This window comes from Tachysurus vachellii, chromosome 10, assembly GCF_030014155.1.
Source record: "Tachysurus vachellii isolate PV-2020 chromosome 10, HZAU_Pvac_v1, whole genome shotgun sequence".
NCBI classification, from domain to species: domain Eukaryota; kingdom Metazoa; phylum Chordata; class Actinopteri; order Siluriformes; family Bagridae; genus Tachysurus; species Tachysurus vachellii.
The window spans coordinates 23,944,440-23,961,389 of NC_083469.1; the positions used below are offsets into that span (position 1 = coordinate 23,944,440).

The following is a 16,950-nucleotide window of genomic DNA, read 5'->3' on the forward strand; positions in this document are numbered from 1 at the left end:
CTCGTACTCCATATTCAAAACATGGGAAAAATCACAGACAATCCTCTCAGCGTGTCTTACAGTGGCATGTTCGTACATAGTTTGCAATGGTGTCAATTCTTTCACTCCTATAATTTTCCAAGCAGTGTGTATCATTCGTGTCATCTTTGATCTCGACTGCACAGATAGATTCCCAAACCATACTGTGATACAGTACCTGATTAAACTCTCAATTACTGCCTGGTAAAAGATGACCATAAATTTTTGGTCAACCCCATGGACTCTCAGACGACGTAAAAAATGCAATCTTTGTTGAATCTTACTACAAAGAAAACAATGCTTTTATTTGGAATCTGAATGGTGTTAACCGGCCTAGGCAAATTTCATACCTACCCCTCAGTCATATTATCTATTTATAAATTATTCGAATTTGCAATGACCCTGTACTCATTTACCATGTTTAAGATGGACTAAATTTATTGCTCATTTTAAAATATGCAATCCTCGTTAGATCCTGTTTTATTATTACTCTTATTAATTAATTAATTAATTAATTAATTAATTTTTATTTTTTGGGGTTTTACTAAGTTGGCATATTTTTAATGTAATGTAGATGCCAAGGCCTGCCATTAAAATCTGGATGCGAGCATGATTTAAATTAAATGCTGACTTTAGATAAAATTTCGTTTTTGTTAACTTTTGGAACAGTTATTTGTGGGTCAGTTTTGAAAGTAATTATTATCCTAGGGTAGGAGGATGAGAATTTATTATACTGAATTTATTAATCTTCCATAGGGGAAATTCCAGTTGATACAGCAGTTCAAGTAAGAGGAGTATTCATTCATTCATTCATTCATTCATTCATTTTCTACCGCTTATCCGAACTACCTCGGGTCACGGGGAGCCTGTGCTTATCTCAGGCGTCATCGGGCATCAAGGCAGGATACACCCTGGACGGAGTGCCAACCCATCACAGGGCACAAACACACACACTCTCATTCACTCACGCAATCACACACTACGGACAATTTTCCAGAGATGCCAATCAACCTACCATGCATGTCTTTGGACCGGGGGAGGAAACCGGAGTATAAGGAGTATAATCTAAGAAAAAAAGTCTTGGATATGGGGTAGGATGGCTAGCACCTTTCTCACAAACTTCTTTGGCAAAATCTTCTGAATTCTCTGACCATTTGGGCCACTATTTGAAAATATATTTGTATCAAAAACAAGACGGCTTATCCTCCAAAAACACCATGAGCACTGTGAAGCATGGTGGTGGCAGCCTCATACTATCAAGATCGATAGAATCATGGATGGCTTCAAATACCTCTGTATATTTTGGCTTAAACATCTGTTAGACAGCTGAAGATGAATAAAAAAAATACACCTTTCAGCACAAATGCAGGTCAACAATGTCTTGAAGGGCTTCAGGGATTTATGTTTATATGTAACATCCATGTATCTGTATAATTGCAATATCTATGGTGTTTATACACGAGTAATATTAGTGGTATGTGAATATGGCATGAATACCACATATGTTGCTCTGAGCTAAACCTTAAACCTGTCTTTACATCTTACTAACAGTACTATGAACAAGTAAAATGATGTAATCCAGCCTTACAATAATATCACAGATTGCTATGGAAACGTATTGTGCATTCATAATAGGTCCCGTTCAACCACTTTGAATTACTAAACGCTGCCTTTCTTTACTAATACACCCTCCACTTGAACCACAATACGGCACCAATAGTCAATTACAACCTGGTGTTGTAAGATGAAAGATGCGAATCCTTCCATCCCCAATAAAAGAAGTGAGCTCTCAGAGGAATATGCCATGGCTACCATTTTCACCCAGTCATAAACAGAATGGCCCAAAGATTAGATTATCTTTCCAGCCATGTGGTGTCTGGAGCGTTATTACAGCAGAGCACAGACACAAGGGTGCACGACTGCTCTAAAGCATGCAGGATGACAGTCTGTTTCTGACAAGCATCAGAACACTAGCCAGACTTTTGTCCCTACATGCATGGGCAGATCAGACGTCAGTACATCAATCAAGTGAGCAAAAAAAAACCCCAACACAATTAGGGCTAAGAGACTGAAAAAAAGAAAAAGAATAAAGGTTTTTTTAAAGAAAAAAAATTTCCCCCGTCACTAAGAATCTCCAGTCTGTGATATTTGGATATGATGTTCATTAAGTCTCTCATCTACACAAGGGAGCAAGGAGCAAGGAGGTGTGGTGATTAAAATAACTAAAGTAAACCTTGTACTGTTTTGGAAATGGAAATGTTGAAGGAAAAATGGTACAGTAACCAAATGGGGAACGCTTGGAATTAACTAATCACATTCAGTCTGTAGTTCAAAAGTAATTATCATACACCCAATGTGAATGAAGCGATCCTGATTGAACGCTTATCGATCAGGAAAGGAATACAAAATGAATTCCAAAACATTAGATGTATAATGGAACACCATGAAGGGAACACGGGATGCCACAGTGACATTACAAGGATCATTGGATGTTCGACCAACTTTGACTAAAGCACAGATGAAAACCTAACTGAGAGGCTGCTAAGAAACCTATGACAACAATAAAGGAGCTACAGGAATGGTAGATACTTATGTAACAACAGTCTCTCCATTGTCTTCACATTTCTGGACAACAGGGTAGGGTGGCTGGACATGAACTTTTTCATACACACAAAACACCCAGACCTGCCTTAACTAACGTGGCAAATCATGTTTAGTATGGTCTAAAATAACCAAAATAGACCTTTTTGGCCATAATTCTATGTAATGTTTGGAAAAAACAAGACAAGTAAAGCACCTAAAGAATACCATACCCACCGTGAATCATGGTGGTGGCAGGATCATGCTATGGGGTTGATAATTAAGATACAAAGAATCATGAATAGCTTAAAATACTTCTGTCTATTTTGGTATAAATCCTTCAGGCAGCTAAAGATAAAGATAAATGACTTCAGAAGAAGAAGATCAAAGGAATGGCCCACTGAGAGCCCGGATCTTGTTCAAATCCTTCGGAATGATTTGAAGAGGTTTATACACAGGGCATCACCTCCCAAATTTGATAGATCTGGAGCATTTTCGCAAGGAAGAGTGGAATAAAATTGCCCGATCAAAATGCTATGATGGTAGGTTTTACCCAATATTAGTTAATGATTGTGCATACCTATGCAAATGGGCTATTATAAGGATAATGATTCCTACCACATCCCAAACCCACAGAGCATTTGTAACATTAAAAAATATATATATATATAATATTATATCCATTATATATCTCTATATACACCTTGGTGGCTCAGTGGATAGCATTGCCTCCTTATAGCTCCAGAGTTTCTGATTTAATCCGGCACTTGGGTTAATGTCTGAGTCTCACAAGATCTCCCCATGTCTGTAAGGGTTTCATCTCAGTTCCCTGGCTAAGTGAACTGGCTATGCTTATTTACACTAAACGTAGAAGTAAGATCTCATGGTACCCTGCAGTAAACTGATGTCCCATTCAGGGTGCATTTCATTCACAGGATAAAGCAGTTGAAGGTGAATGAATAGATATTTATACTCTCCAGGTATTTCAGGGTTGTTTCAAAAGTCTACTAATCTCAGTTCTGTCAAAAAAATCCTAAATGTGCCAAATGATAAAGATAAAGTACATTATGCTGTACTCTGTGCTGAAAGTGGTGGAAATGATGCATGGCTGTCTGCTCTACCTGTCAATTAACTCTACGCATGTGTGTCATTTGCTGCATCAACCATCAATTCTCAGGAACCTACAACAAAAATGTACATAAGATGTTTGATGTGAATTGCCAGGTTGACTCTGGAGTTGAAAACTGAACAGCAGCCAATCATTACATCGTACAACTTGTGGGTTAATGTATTTGACACCATCCACCCGAGAGTATAGCTGAGTACAGTACAAGTTTATTTATTCCATAACCTTGGTTCCAGGCCAGAGGTGAGTATTGATGCATGCCTTTCTTGTGTCTTGAGGAATGGTGGCGCAAGTGGTATTTGTGGGTTTGGGAAAAACTTAGTACAGGACACAATGCAGGGTAAACCCTGGACAGGATACCAGTCTATCGCAGGGCATGATCGCACACACACTCACACACCCATTCACAGACTATGGACAAATCAGCAATGCATGTCTTTGGACTGGGGAAGGAAAAAGGAGTACCTGTAGGAAACCCATGAGGCACTAAAAGAACATCTCCTAACACACATGGCAGAGATGGAAATCGAACCCCTCACTCTGAAGTGGTAAGTCATCAGGAAAAAAATTATTGGTAGCTATCTGCTCAATGTATCACTGCTTACCAAATGGCAGGTAATTTTAGCACTTCCAAGTCTACATTTATTGTATAACCTTTTTTCACCCTTTGTCGAACTGTTATGTTTTTTTTTTTACTGTTTCAGAGTGTATGTACTTTTCAGAAAGGTGTCTAAATGTGTTTGGATTTCATGGTTACTAATTACTTGCTGGAACTCTTCTGCTCTGTTTTGGGCCCATCTGGATGATCTCTTGAGACTGCACAGTTGACTGGGCTGGAAGTGTGCAGGTTTTGTTAGTCTCTGCCCTTTAAATAAACACACTAATTAGAGTGTGATCACAGAGAAAGGTCATTGCAGTGACAGGGAATAGGACTAAATTCTTTATCGTGTAATTTATTATATTTTTCCTATATACAGTCTTTAGCATTTTTGTTGATCAAACAATTCAGTATGGAAGGAATAAAACACTCTGGATGCTGTTTAAGGAAAAGACTCAGTGATGAGGTTGTGTGATATTACTGGTATGACCCCAACTAATATAAAAAAAAAAAAAAAAAGATTTAAAGAATACCACATTGTATGTTTGGTTTCTTTATATGACATTGCTGTATATCATATTATAGAACACCTACAAAGGCCTTTTATGGTTTTTCATGTTACAGATATACCAACACCTTGTGATCAATCAGATTAGAGACACCAACAGTGCCAAGGTCCAATTTTAGTATTCATATCGACTCAGATCATCAGACATTGCCTTGGTTCTGTAAGCACTATGTAGTGAAGACTGATACGCTTGGTTTAAAATGACAGAGAACATAGAACATAGATCTTTGTATCTATGTTACACTTGTTACACTTTGTATATACACACTCAGTGTATACTCTCGGTGTAGAATGAGAGATTGTAGCTCGTCTTTTTTCTATGTCTGAATTATGTTAATCATTCTTTTTGTAATCTTTAGCCCTTTTTTGTTTCATAACCCCTGATATGACAATATACCAAATTGGTGCGTATTTACGTCTCACTTAAAAAGCCTCTTAAAATGCTTCCTGATCTTAAAAAGCTAATTTAACAGTCGATGGTGAAAAAATCACAAAACATTCGACGTAAATACAATATCTCTAAAACCTTGCTAGCTCTTTCCTCTTTGCTTCAATAGTATAAAGTATTCGAATTAGTATTTTTGACTAAAATGGAAGGAAAATGGTACTAAAAAATATTCACTTGGATCTAAAAATCAGATGTCAATGGTTGAGACCCACACAAACAAGAAACATATTTTAATTTACAGCTATATAATGTTACTATATAACATGTAAACCACCTGTTTAATAATCTGTAAGTTCCACTTGAGCCACCAAAACCGCTTTGTGCCATAGAGGCATGAACCATAGATATATAGACGGACGGATAGAGGGACAGACGGACGAACGGGCCATACATAGATATCAAATTTGATCAAGGTCATATAGTGGTCCATATTTTTGTACTGATGTGTGTGTGTTTCACTTAAAATTCTCAAGGTCTTGAGAGGCCAAGATCAGACCTCCAAAGCATCAGAGAACAAAATGTGGTTGGATAAAAGTTCCTCCATATTGTTTTCACTAACATGAGTTCAGCAGTGACTATAAACAATAGCCTTACCTTAATGTTGTTGCAATGAGCTGTCACATTCTTATCAAAACCCCAGCCATTCTGCATTCAGGGTGACTGCAGGACTGTGTGTGTATGTGAAGCAGTGCAGCATGTCACACCAGCAGGGCCACGCTCACACTCCATCCTAATGGGCCATTTGGGGCCTGGTAATTGGCAGACACATGGAGGCGTGTGCTCTAACTCCCACTGTGTATGTCCACATCCTGCTCTGGCTTTCTGTCTGGCTGTAAGTGTGTGTTTGTGTGTATGTCTATATATACTGTATGTGTGTGTGTGTGTGTGTGTGTGCTAAAGATGTCCAAACACATTGTACTCCATTAATGGCCATCTAATTGCTTCCTTGGTGTGTCTGTGAGCTCTCCGGGAAGATTGACAAGATGAGAAACATGAGGTCCAGGCATGAGACTAAAGTGATGATGAAAAATAGGACGATGATTATAAAGCTAGTGGAGAAACACTCCGGAAAGCAGCTTCAGTGTGATGCGGGTGATATAAATGAGGTCCATGCTGCGCACGGAGAACATGATAAGCGTTATGAAAGATAGCTAGGCTAATCATGTTCATTTGTTCTTGTAAATGCCTTTGTCGCAATAAATGAGGGGGTTAGTTTTTTGTTCATACAGCTTCCCGTGTTTACATCTCCCTAACCCATTGTCCTCCACTACTCTCTCTGGAGCTGTTAAAAAAGCAACAGGCTTTTAGAGAAATTGCCTAAGCTCTGAAGATTGATAACCGTGGCGAGAGAGAGAGAGAGAGAGAGAGAGAGAGAGAGAGAGAGAGAGAGAGAGAGAGAGAGAGAGAGAGAGAGACACGTGAGGTGAGGGGATGCTGCAGGCTACGATTGCCACACTGTTAAACTTGAATGATAAAGTGCTGTAGTATTCTCACCAGGCTTAGCAGACAAGTGCTAGTAGGCCTGTCAGGGTTGCCAACTTGGATTAAGTACATAATGTTGGCAAAATGCTGGAGCAAACAACACTGAAAAGAGCAATGGCCTGATTATTCTGCCAAAGAAATGAAACACATACAGTATAAAACTGCCATAAATAAGAATTACATCCTAATGAAGTGAGAATAACCCATCTGTTGCTATGCACAACCTGCAAGCGTATAGTGGCCCGTAAGTTCACAAGCCAATACAGAACAGCAAGATTTGGAAAAAACAACAGCAAAAACAAACACACACAAACAAGAAAAAGCAGAAATAATACTTAAATCAGAACAGCGGGTTTGGGAACGCAACATCAGAAATGGAACAAAACCAAAAACACAACAGATACAAGAAAATACAGAGAAATAAACAAAAGAAAGAAAGAAAGAAAGAAGGAAAGAAAGAAAAAGAAAGAAAGAAAGAAAGAAAGAAAGAAAGAAAGAAAGAAAGAAAGAAAGAAAGAAAGAAAAAAGAAAGAAAGAAATAAAGAAAGAAAGAAAGAAAGAAAGAAAGAAAGAAAAAGAAAGAAAGAAAGAAAGAAAAGGAAAAAAGAAGAAAGAAAGAAAGAAAGAAAGAAAGAAAGAAAGAAAGAAAGAAAAAGGAAAAAAGAAAGAAAGAAAGAAAGAAAAAAGAAAGAAAGAAAGAAAGAAAGAAAGAAAGAAAGAAAGAAAGAAAGAAAGAAAGAAAAAGGAAAGAAAGAAAGAAAGAAAGAAAGAAAGAAAGAAAGAAAGAAAGAAAGAAAGAAAGAAAGAAAAAGGAAAGAAAGAAAGAAAGAAAGAAAGAAAAAGGAAAGAAAGAAAGAAAGAAAGAAAGAAAGAAAGAAAGAAAGAAAGAAAGAAAGAAAGAAAGAAAGAAAGAAAGAAAAAGGAAAGAAAGAAAGACAGAAAAAGAAAGAAAGAAAAAGAAAGAAAGAAAGAAAGACAGAAAAAGAAAGAAAGAAAGACAGAAAAAGAAAGAAAGAAAGACAGAGAAAGAAAGAAAGAAAGAAAGAAAGAAAGAAAGAAAGAAAGAAAGAAAGAAAGAAAGAAAGTGAGTTTAAGACCAAACTGAAATGAATGATTCATTTTTAGCTAAATACAACTTAGTTTAATACAATAATACAAATAAAATACAACATAATTACAAATTAATCAACAAAATCAGGACCAAGAGTTCAAACTTAAAACAATAATGAAGAATCTGAATGAATTAAAATGTTTATTAGTTTCGATGTAAATCAGAATTATTATGGGCTTCCGTGTCGCGTGCAGGTTCTGTTGCTGCCTTGGGAACGGTGCCTAGCAACGGCAGCGTGGTCATAGCAACCCAAACAGGAGGCTCACCGGTGTTATGGTGTTTAGAGAAGAAAATTGATTACTCAGCCTCTGATAAGTTATTTTATAGCAGTTTACTCTGCATTCGACGTGTAAAAACATGAGAACTTCGGGTGGAACAAAAACAATGCTGAAGACGGAAGGATTCACCGTGAAATCAACTATGAAGAACTCAGTGGTAAGTTTTTTCCCCAATGCTAACAGGCTAGCTGTTGAGTTGCTAGCTAATAGGTAAAATTATACTGAGGAATAATTGTGATAATTAAAAATAATAATAATAATAAGCTTGCTGTTACAAGCGAAAATAAATGACAAAAGTCTCTATATTATTTAAAAAGTTATTTTTAAATGAATATAAAGTTATTTAGTTGTAACTAAACCTGTTTAAAAAAACTAGCAAAAGCAAATTAAAGGCTAATATGCTAACATTACCATATTATATTATATTATATTATATTATATTATATTATATTATATTATATTATATTATATTATATTATATTATTACTATTTAAAAAAATGTTTGTGAATCTTTCCTTGTAAACGTATATTTATTTGCCAGGGTTGCCAGATCTTAGTTCTAAAAAAACACCCCTAAACTCAAATGACCCCCATTCCATATTGTTTATTAGGCATCATGATGTAATTTGTAACAGTTTATAGGGGATGCTTATTTTAGGATGATTCTTCCTAACAAAGATCTGGCAACCCTGTCAAAAAAACAACAACCAAAACCCCCCACAAATGAACACAAATGAATCATGATGTAATTTGTAACAGTTTATAGGGGATGCTTATTATAGGATGTTTTCTTACTAACAAAGATCTGGCAACCCTGTCAAAACCCCCCCCACAAATGAACACAAATGTATCATGATGGAATTTGTAACAGTTTATAGGGATGCTTATTATAGGATGTTTTCTTATTAACAAAGATCTGGCAACCCTGTGAAAAAAACCCACAAATGAACACATATTTAAATAAAGAAGAGATTTAAGAATAAATTCATGACAGTGTACGTTGAACCGTGAGCGCTTGTTCATTCTCAGAGGTTAACTTGTATTTAAGGTGTGTTTCCATGGCAGTGTGTGTTTGTAATGATCTTCATATGACACTAGTTGAGGATTGAGGGCCTTGCTCAGGGGCCCAACAGTGGCAGCCAGGTGGATGTGGGAATTGAACTTACAACCTTCCGATTGGTAATCCAGCACCTTAACCGCTAGGCTACCACATACAACCTGCAATTCAAAAACATTTGATTAGCAGTGATTTATACTTGCAAGAAATAGCATAATATGGAATACAGGGAAGAAGCCTCTAATTTTAAGACATAACCAGACATTTTCTGCATAAGAAAAACCAGAATGATGTTTACAGATGATCACCATGTTTTTGAAGGACTTTTCTATGCTCAGATTAGACATAATGCTCAGGGCAATATATGGAAGAAAAAGGATGAGGCTTTTGTTCTGAACAGCACTGTGCCACTTGTGAAGCATGGAGGTGGTGGCATCATGCTGTTGGAAAAGAGTCTAGTGCACTTCAAAAAAAAAAAAAAAAAAAGGAGTGGAAAGGAGGATTATCTTTAGATAATAGAGCTTTTTTTTTTTAATATGGAAGAAGTACATCAAGACATAAGCCTGAAAGTAAAATTTTCTAAAGGTCAAAAACTCTTGATTTGAAGCTTAGAAATTTAAAGGCAATACCACCATTTACCATTCTTTTATAAACCCCAAAATCCTGGGTTATTTTGATTCATCATTTAACACTGTTCATACTTTACCTGGGTCTAACGAATAATCCTGGTTATTCATAATCTAGTTTCACACTGTACATTCCTAAACCCTGGCTTTAACGTCCGTATTTGCGGATTTGCTGCGTCAGCAACCAAGGTTGGATAAATAAAAAAATAAAATAATATAAAAAAAAGGTTAAAGGCTGCTGTTCTGAACTATACCAGGTATCATTATCATCTGTAATCGTCCAGGCGTTCGTTAATTTCCAACTTTCCCATATATTTCAGTTTCAGGTATTTCCCACTCACTACGCCACACAATACCATGATGTTCCGTGTTTTGCCGGCTAACGCTACTGAGCCGTTTTTGTTACATGTTGCTATTCGCTGATTTTCACCTGATATGAGATAAGTGCTGTTCTGTTTCTGATTTCGTGTCTGTTTCAAAGCATCTAGTCGTAACGTTCTGTATGTTTGGCACCACAGTTCAGGGTTAACATCACAAAAGCTGTGCTAGCCCTGCTCCTATATTTCAAGTGTGAAACGTTCCTCTAGCCGGGATTGAACGCACAGTTTAGAATGATGATAACCCAGAGTTGAGCTCTAAAGTGTATGTAAACTTTTGTCCCACAAGAAATCTGGTAAAGTTAATAAAATCTGGAATCTTAGGTATTATTTTGAACTTAACACAGGAAGTGACACAGGAAGTCTCTCTCTCTCTCTCTCTCTCAAAAGAAAACCCAACCACTTTTCTATGTGTGTGTAAATATGAGAGCTTGTCAGTTTAACGCGGCACTCCCATCGATCTGTTTCAGTACAGCATTGTGGTTTTTTGGCCAGAAACTTGAGCCTGGTTTAGGTGTAGAGTGTTTAATGTGCAGTCATAAACCAGATAATGACTGAGGAGATTAGAGTGCATCAGTGACTCTGAGGATGGAGAGAAGTCATTCTTTAGAGAAGAAAAATCTAATAGAGTGAACTGAAGATAAATAGGTTGCCCTGACCGGGACCCAGGCGCCTGCCGGCGTGTTATGCTAGTGAGGCTATTTAAATTTTATTAGCTCAGATTCTGCAGAGTAGAACTGCCAGACACAAACACAATTCTTAGCACGACGATGGTGTGTAGTCGTGCATTTGGGATCCATATCTGTCGGAGTCCTCCAAATGTTTCAATCGTTAGAGTGTGTTAAATGTTTACGGATGTTCACTGTAATCAACAGCATTAGAAAAACAGGATGTGTTATTGTTAATAGTACTAGTGGCCGTGTGCACGTAAAAAGTAAAGCACAATAGTAAATAAAAAAACACAACAGCACATAAAACTCTGTAGAAAAATAAAACACGACAGTAAATAAAAAAAAACAACAGCAAATCAAATCTCTATAAAAAATGAAACACGACAATAAATAAAAACAATAGCAAATAAATCTCTAGAAAAATGAAACACGACACTAAATCAAACTAAGGCCGCGACAGTAAATAAAAACACATCAGCAAATCAAAAACTCTGCAGACAATTAAATGGCAAAGAATAAAGCAGCGATTGACGGGGTCCACGCATCGAGGGTGCATCAGCGTCTGCTTTATTCTTACTTATTTTCATCAAGATTATTTCTAGGTCCCTATTTAAGTGTGAACAAATTTGGGATGTTGACCATGTTAACTCCTTTGTACACAAAAGGTCAGCTTTTCTGTGAGTCCAAGACCTTCTGCTGAATCATGTGCTCAGACAAGACGTCGATGGACTTGTTCTAACATGGATCATCAGGTTTTTTACAAACCTCAGCAGTCTGTGCAGCTCATGTGCAAAACATTGTTAAAGCAAAACATTGCAAACACAAAACTCTGAAATTCGTGTAAATATTTCTCATTTATTCTCATTCCGTCTGTTGCTGATTTGTAATGAAAACGTTTGTGTTAAAATGAAGGGGGGAAAATGCCAGAGAGAAGCAGTTTGACTTTTAGACCTCACTGTATGATGTTATTGTAGATTAGTTTATGAGTATATGGATGCTGAGCTAAAGCCTGAAGGAAGCAGGTTATTCAGGGGAATTACTCGTTATTATAACTCATTAAAGCATTCATTCATGTTAAATCATTTCCCAGAGACTAACAACACTAGAATTTTGAATTTCCTCCAGGATCAATAAAGTATCTCTCTGTCTATCTATCTACACTAACTAGACTTCATGAACTGAAGCTCATGTTGACGTTTTTTTCCGAAATCTCTCTCGGTTGTTTTTAGGTTTTAGCATTTTCTTATTTCCTGTTGTGTTTTTAACTACTTATTGTGGGCTCTGGGGCTCTCTCTCACACACACACACACACACATACTCACTCACTCACTCACTCACTGTCTCTCTCTCTCTCTCTCTCTCTCTCTCTCTCTCTCTCTCTCTCTCTCTCTCTCACACACACACACACACACACATACTCACTCACTCACTCACTCACTGTCTCTCTCTCTCTCTCTCTCTCTCTCTCTCTCTCTCTCTCTCACACACACACACATACTCACTCACTCACTCACTCACTCACACTCTCTCTCTCACACACACATACTCACTCACTCACTCACTCACTGTCTCTCTCTCTCTCTCTCTCTCTCTCTCTCTCTCTCTCTCACACACACACACACATACTCACTCACTCACTCACTCACACTCTCTCTCTCTCTCACACACACACACACACACACTCACTCACTCACTCACTCTCTCTCACACACACAAACACACATACTCACTCTCTCTCTCACTCACTCACTCACTCACTCACTCACTCACTCTCTCACACACACACACATACTCACTCACTCTCTCACACACACACATACACATTCTCTTTCTCACTCACTCACTCTCACTCACTCACACACACACACACACACACATTCTCTCTCTCTCTCTCTCTCTCTCTTTGTGTGTGTGAATTATTATACACATTGGTCCATGTGTAGTTGAGCTTTGGGAAGCTTGTGTTCAGTCTGTCATATGCTCTGCGCACACGTGTGTGAGACAGAGAGAGAAAGAGTGAGTGACTCATGGAATATTGATTCATTATATTAACACATTTTGTGTAGATGCATCATAAGGACAAAAAGGACAAAAATTCTGTATAAAATACAAAAGTAAATAAGTAACAAATTTGTACATCTTTAGCGGGCTTTCTCTTGGCCTAAAAAAGGAAAAACAGTTTTATTTATATATTTATTACATAGCAGACTTCAGAAGAGACAACATCTACGAATTAGCATTTTTCAATTTTTTTTGGGATAAATAAGTGAAGCTGTAATTAGAACAGATAAGAGTTCAGTCATTTTATCTCTCAAACCCTGACCACATTTTCTTTCCAGGAGGGCACACGGTTTAAACAACACTCGCGCTACAGTGTATTATTAATTCAACAACTCAAAATAGAGAATTAAAAGTGTGATAAAATATCCTGCATCTTGAACACTCATTACAGTTTCTTGACCTTGATTTAGCATCTTGTGGCTTCATTAAATAGACAATGTGAAAATATAAAATGCAAAATAATAGGATGTGCTTAATCAACTACTTCTGAATAATCAGGGTGGAAGCCATATTGTTCAATTAAAACAAATATGCAGCGATTATACAATCAGGACTGTTCAGGCAGGATACTGCATCAGCAATAGACTTTTATTAGATGTTTATTTATTGAATAATTGTTATTTATTTAACTGCTTTTTTTTGCAATGTTACAACGTATTTGCATATTTGCGTTTAAAGGTGGCGTTTACATTTACGGCATTTAGCAGATGACTTAATGAAGCTTGGCTTGAAGAAATGCTTTATAGTCTCTATTAAAGCATATACTCATGCTAGTTAACTAGTATGGTCAGGGACTGAGAATACCATCAAGTTAAAACCTTATCGATGAAGTTTTGGACATCATGAAAGAAAAAAACACATGAAGAGGTGGCTCAGAACACCAACAGTGGCTCAGGAACTTGAGGAATGGATTGATGAGGACTTGGAGTGCGTTAAAACAGCCTTGCTGCCAAGAGCAGGTAACAGTAGTCCAATCTCAAGGTGTCAAGGGACAGAAACAACCCTGTGGATAGAAATGGACAGATCCTCTTGATGTTCTAAAGGAGATGTGTGCATGGCCGAGTCAGGTTTGTGTCATGAGACAAGAATGATCGTTGGTTGTCCAGAACTACTCCAAGGTTGCACGCACTTTCCCATGGTCTGAACTGGATGTTGTGAAGTGAGGCCACGAAATCTTGACATGGGGATGCTGAGGTCCATGAGTGTCTGAGGGAATGACATCAGCATAGCAGTTGAAACTCATGTAGGGAAATGGCCTCACCGAAGACTCGGAAATACAAAGGATAATGGAAGAGCAACCAGCACTAGGTATTGGGACACCAATGGAGAGGATGTAGATCCCCTCCATTTCACCTCATGTGACCATCTGTCTTGGTTAGAAGCAAACAATTGGCTACGCAGTGCTATGAATTTAAAGACTCATGAGGATGGACCAGAAAGTTTTCCTAGAGGCTGCCGAAAGGCCAAGAGGACCAGGAAGGATGAGGACTGATATAAGCTACAGAGACATGAACTATATTACACGCAAGTAATTTTTATAATGTAATTGGAAAAGTACTTAACCAGGTTCTGGAAACTTTCCCTGCATAAATACTGAAGTAACTTTTTTAGATTTCAACTTCAAAATCATCAAGTCTGGATACGGCCCCTAAATTTGCTGCTAATTTGCATACAAGGCCATAAGCACTACACTTGCTTCACCAGCTGTTTTGGAGAAACGACAGATTCGTGTTTCAGTCCAGAGATAAACTAGAGCCTAATTTATAGTGCAGGAGGAGAATCACAGCACAGAACGGCAATAAAACAAAGTGAAGGGCTTTTACAATAACTAAGCGATAGCGGAAACACTAGAGGCACCAAAGTTCCATTAGAGCTTGCTCTGGCTTCGACTAAATGGCTAGAAAAAATGAGGTGAAAGCGGTGAACTTTTCACTTTTCAGCCTCCTAATGGACTTTCTAACAGGCTGAAAATCTGGCCAATGGTATAACAAAACTATACACAGCAGCCGGTGTAGATCATTGAGGATCTAATTTATGAGTGTTTTACAGCAAAACAGTTACAGCAGTAGGCTGATGGGGCCGTGTGACTCACAGCAGTCACACCAAAGCTCAGGTGTACAGCTCTAAAAGCAACACAAAGTTAGAGTTCATACAGGTCATGAAATCGTAATGTGCAGGAACTCGGTCCTTGAGATAAGCCTTACTAGTGGGATAGAAGAGTAAAATAACACTTTCTGACATGCTGTCACAGAACAAATAATCAGAGTGGTAACAGTACCTCCACTTCACATAGGGCTACATCACACCACACCACTTTTAATTATTTTCCTATAATGCAAATATTCTGCCATTATATATAAGGACAATGCATAAGGATCCTTGGCTATATGTTGTCATATAGCATATAACAGTTTGCACTATGTGTGGGAAAAGGTATTACTCCAATCTCAGAAAAGAACCCAGAGCTAAAGCACTCAAGGTCAGTCATACAGACTTGGTTCACTGCAAAAGCATGACAGCTACATGTACCTCCGACCCTTTAACAGGGGGAAACAACCTGGTGGATCTGTGAATGACAAGGAATTTTGCAAGAATATCCAGTTTACTGTCTTCCTGAGATATAGTTTAACATTTTTCCACGCTTGCTGACATGAATACACACTTGTAAGGATTTGCATGACAATCTATTTTTTGAAGACATAGTTATGATTAGGGTGATGGACAGAGTTGGTATTCTCAGGTTCTCAGCTATTTCATACGAAAGCCACAAAAGCTTTCTTGTCTATTTGATTTTTCTATAGTTGGGACATTACTTTGAGAAAAAGTAATCTAACATCTAACATCTGTTATTTCTCTTGCTTTAAGGAATCTACACAGATCACTGAAAGTGTACACAAAGATCCTGAATCTTGTGCATGATGTAAAAGTTAAAGCACTCGTATCTCGAGGCATCACTGTATAGAACTTAGGTGATTTTAAAAATAATTATTCACTGGACAAAAGTGTGTCATTATGTAATCGTTTTGTTTTGGATTCCCTTTTTTTCCTCGCTGCCTAATCACCGAAAAGCAGTCTAGATTTTAGGATGGGATATTTAGGCCTCGAATTTAAAATCCCCCAGTGATCTAGAATTACAAAGATGACTCCTGATAATGCACAGCGCTCAATCTATATCTGTTAATTACCCTCAAGGATTCACTTTACAAGGACCGAGTGGCTGAATGAACGGTTTTGTGACTCTTTTTCAGCCACTCGGATTGATCAGTGTGATTGGCAGGACAGGCAGTGCTGCTCCAGATAACTCCTCTATACAGTGTCTGAGCACAGATCGGGATTGGATTGTTTTTCTTTACAGACAGCCAGCTTAGGAAAGTATGATTGGATGGCTTTGTCGATAGCGGTTAGAGAGAGGCGGACACAACAAGGATCAATATGCAACACCAAGGCCATTCTAACAGATAAAACTACTCCCAATCAGTTGAGCCGAACAGGAAAAATATCAATGTGGCTTTTCTGAGAAACGAGCAAAGAATGAAGGCTCACAGCTCACGGTTTGAAGAATCCATGAATTTGTACTTCTCATCTATGTGGAAGGTGTTCAGCAGCAATTGTACGTGAAATGATGCAGGAAATTTTTCCTCCGGTGGACGTCAGCGTGGCTTCCGACAGCTTCGTGAGCGTTCCATACTTTACAAGAAGATTTTATATGTTAGCAGATCAAGGCATGACAGACATGCACAACACAGTAGGATGGCAGAAATGGCAGAAAGCAGATCAATAGCCCTCACACACATACACACTCTGTTTCCTCACGTCAATACACACAGAGGTGGCTATTGTCACCAGATGTCCCCAATAATCAATAAAAACCTTGCTGCCATAAAGCTGACCTGACCTTTTGGCATAAGGTCACAAAAAGAGGTTGTGTTTAGACTAAACCAGTGATTGT

The 16,950-nt window shown here is 37.9% G+C and overlaps 1 protein-coding gene across 1 annotated transcript in view; it reads left to right on the forward strand.

The window, feature by feature from the left end:
- The first annotated feature begins 8,159 nt into the window (after positions 1-8,159).
- The window catches only part of pacrg (PARK2 co-regulated), a 113,682-nt gene continuing 104,891 nt past the window's right edge, over positions 8,160-16,950 (forward strand). The window contains exon 1 of the mRNA XM_060880419.1: positions 8,160-8,366. Coding sequence (XP_060736402.1) covers positions 8,289-8,366 — 78 coding nt within the window. The 5' untranslated portion in view covers positions 8,160-8,288. The remainder of the gene's footprint in view (positions 8,367-16,950) is intronic.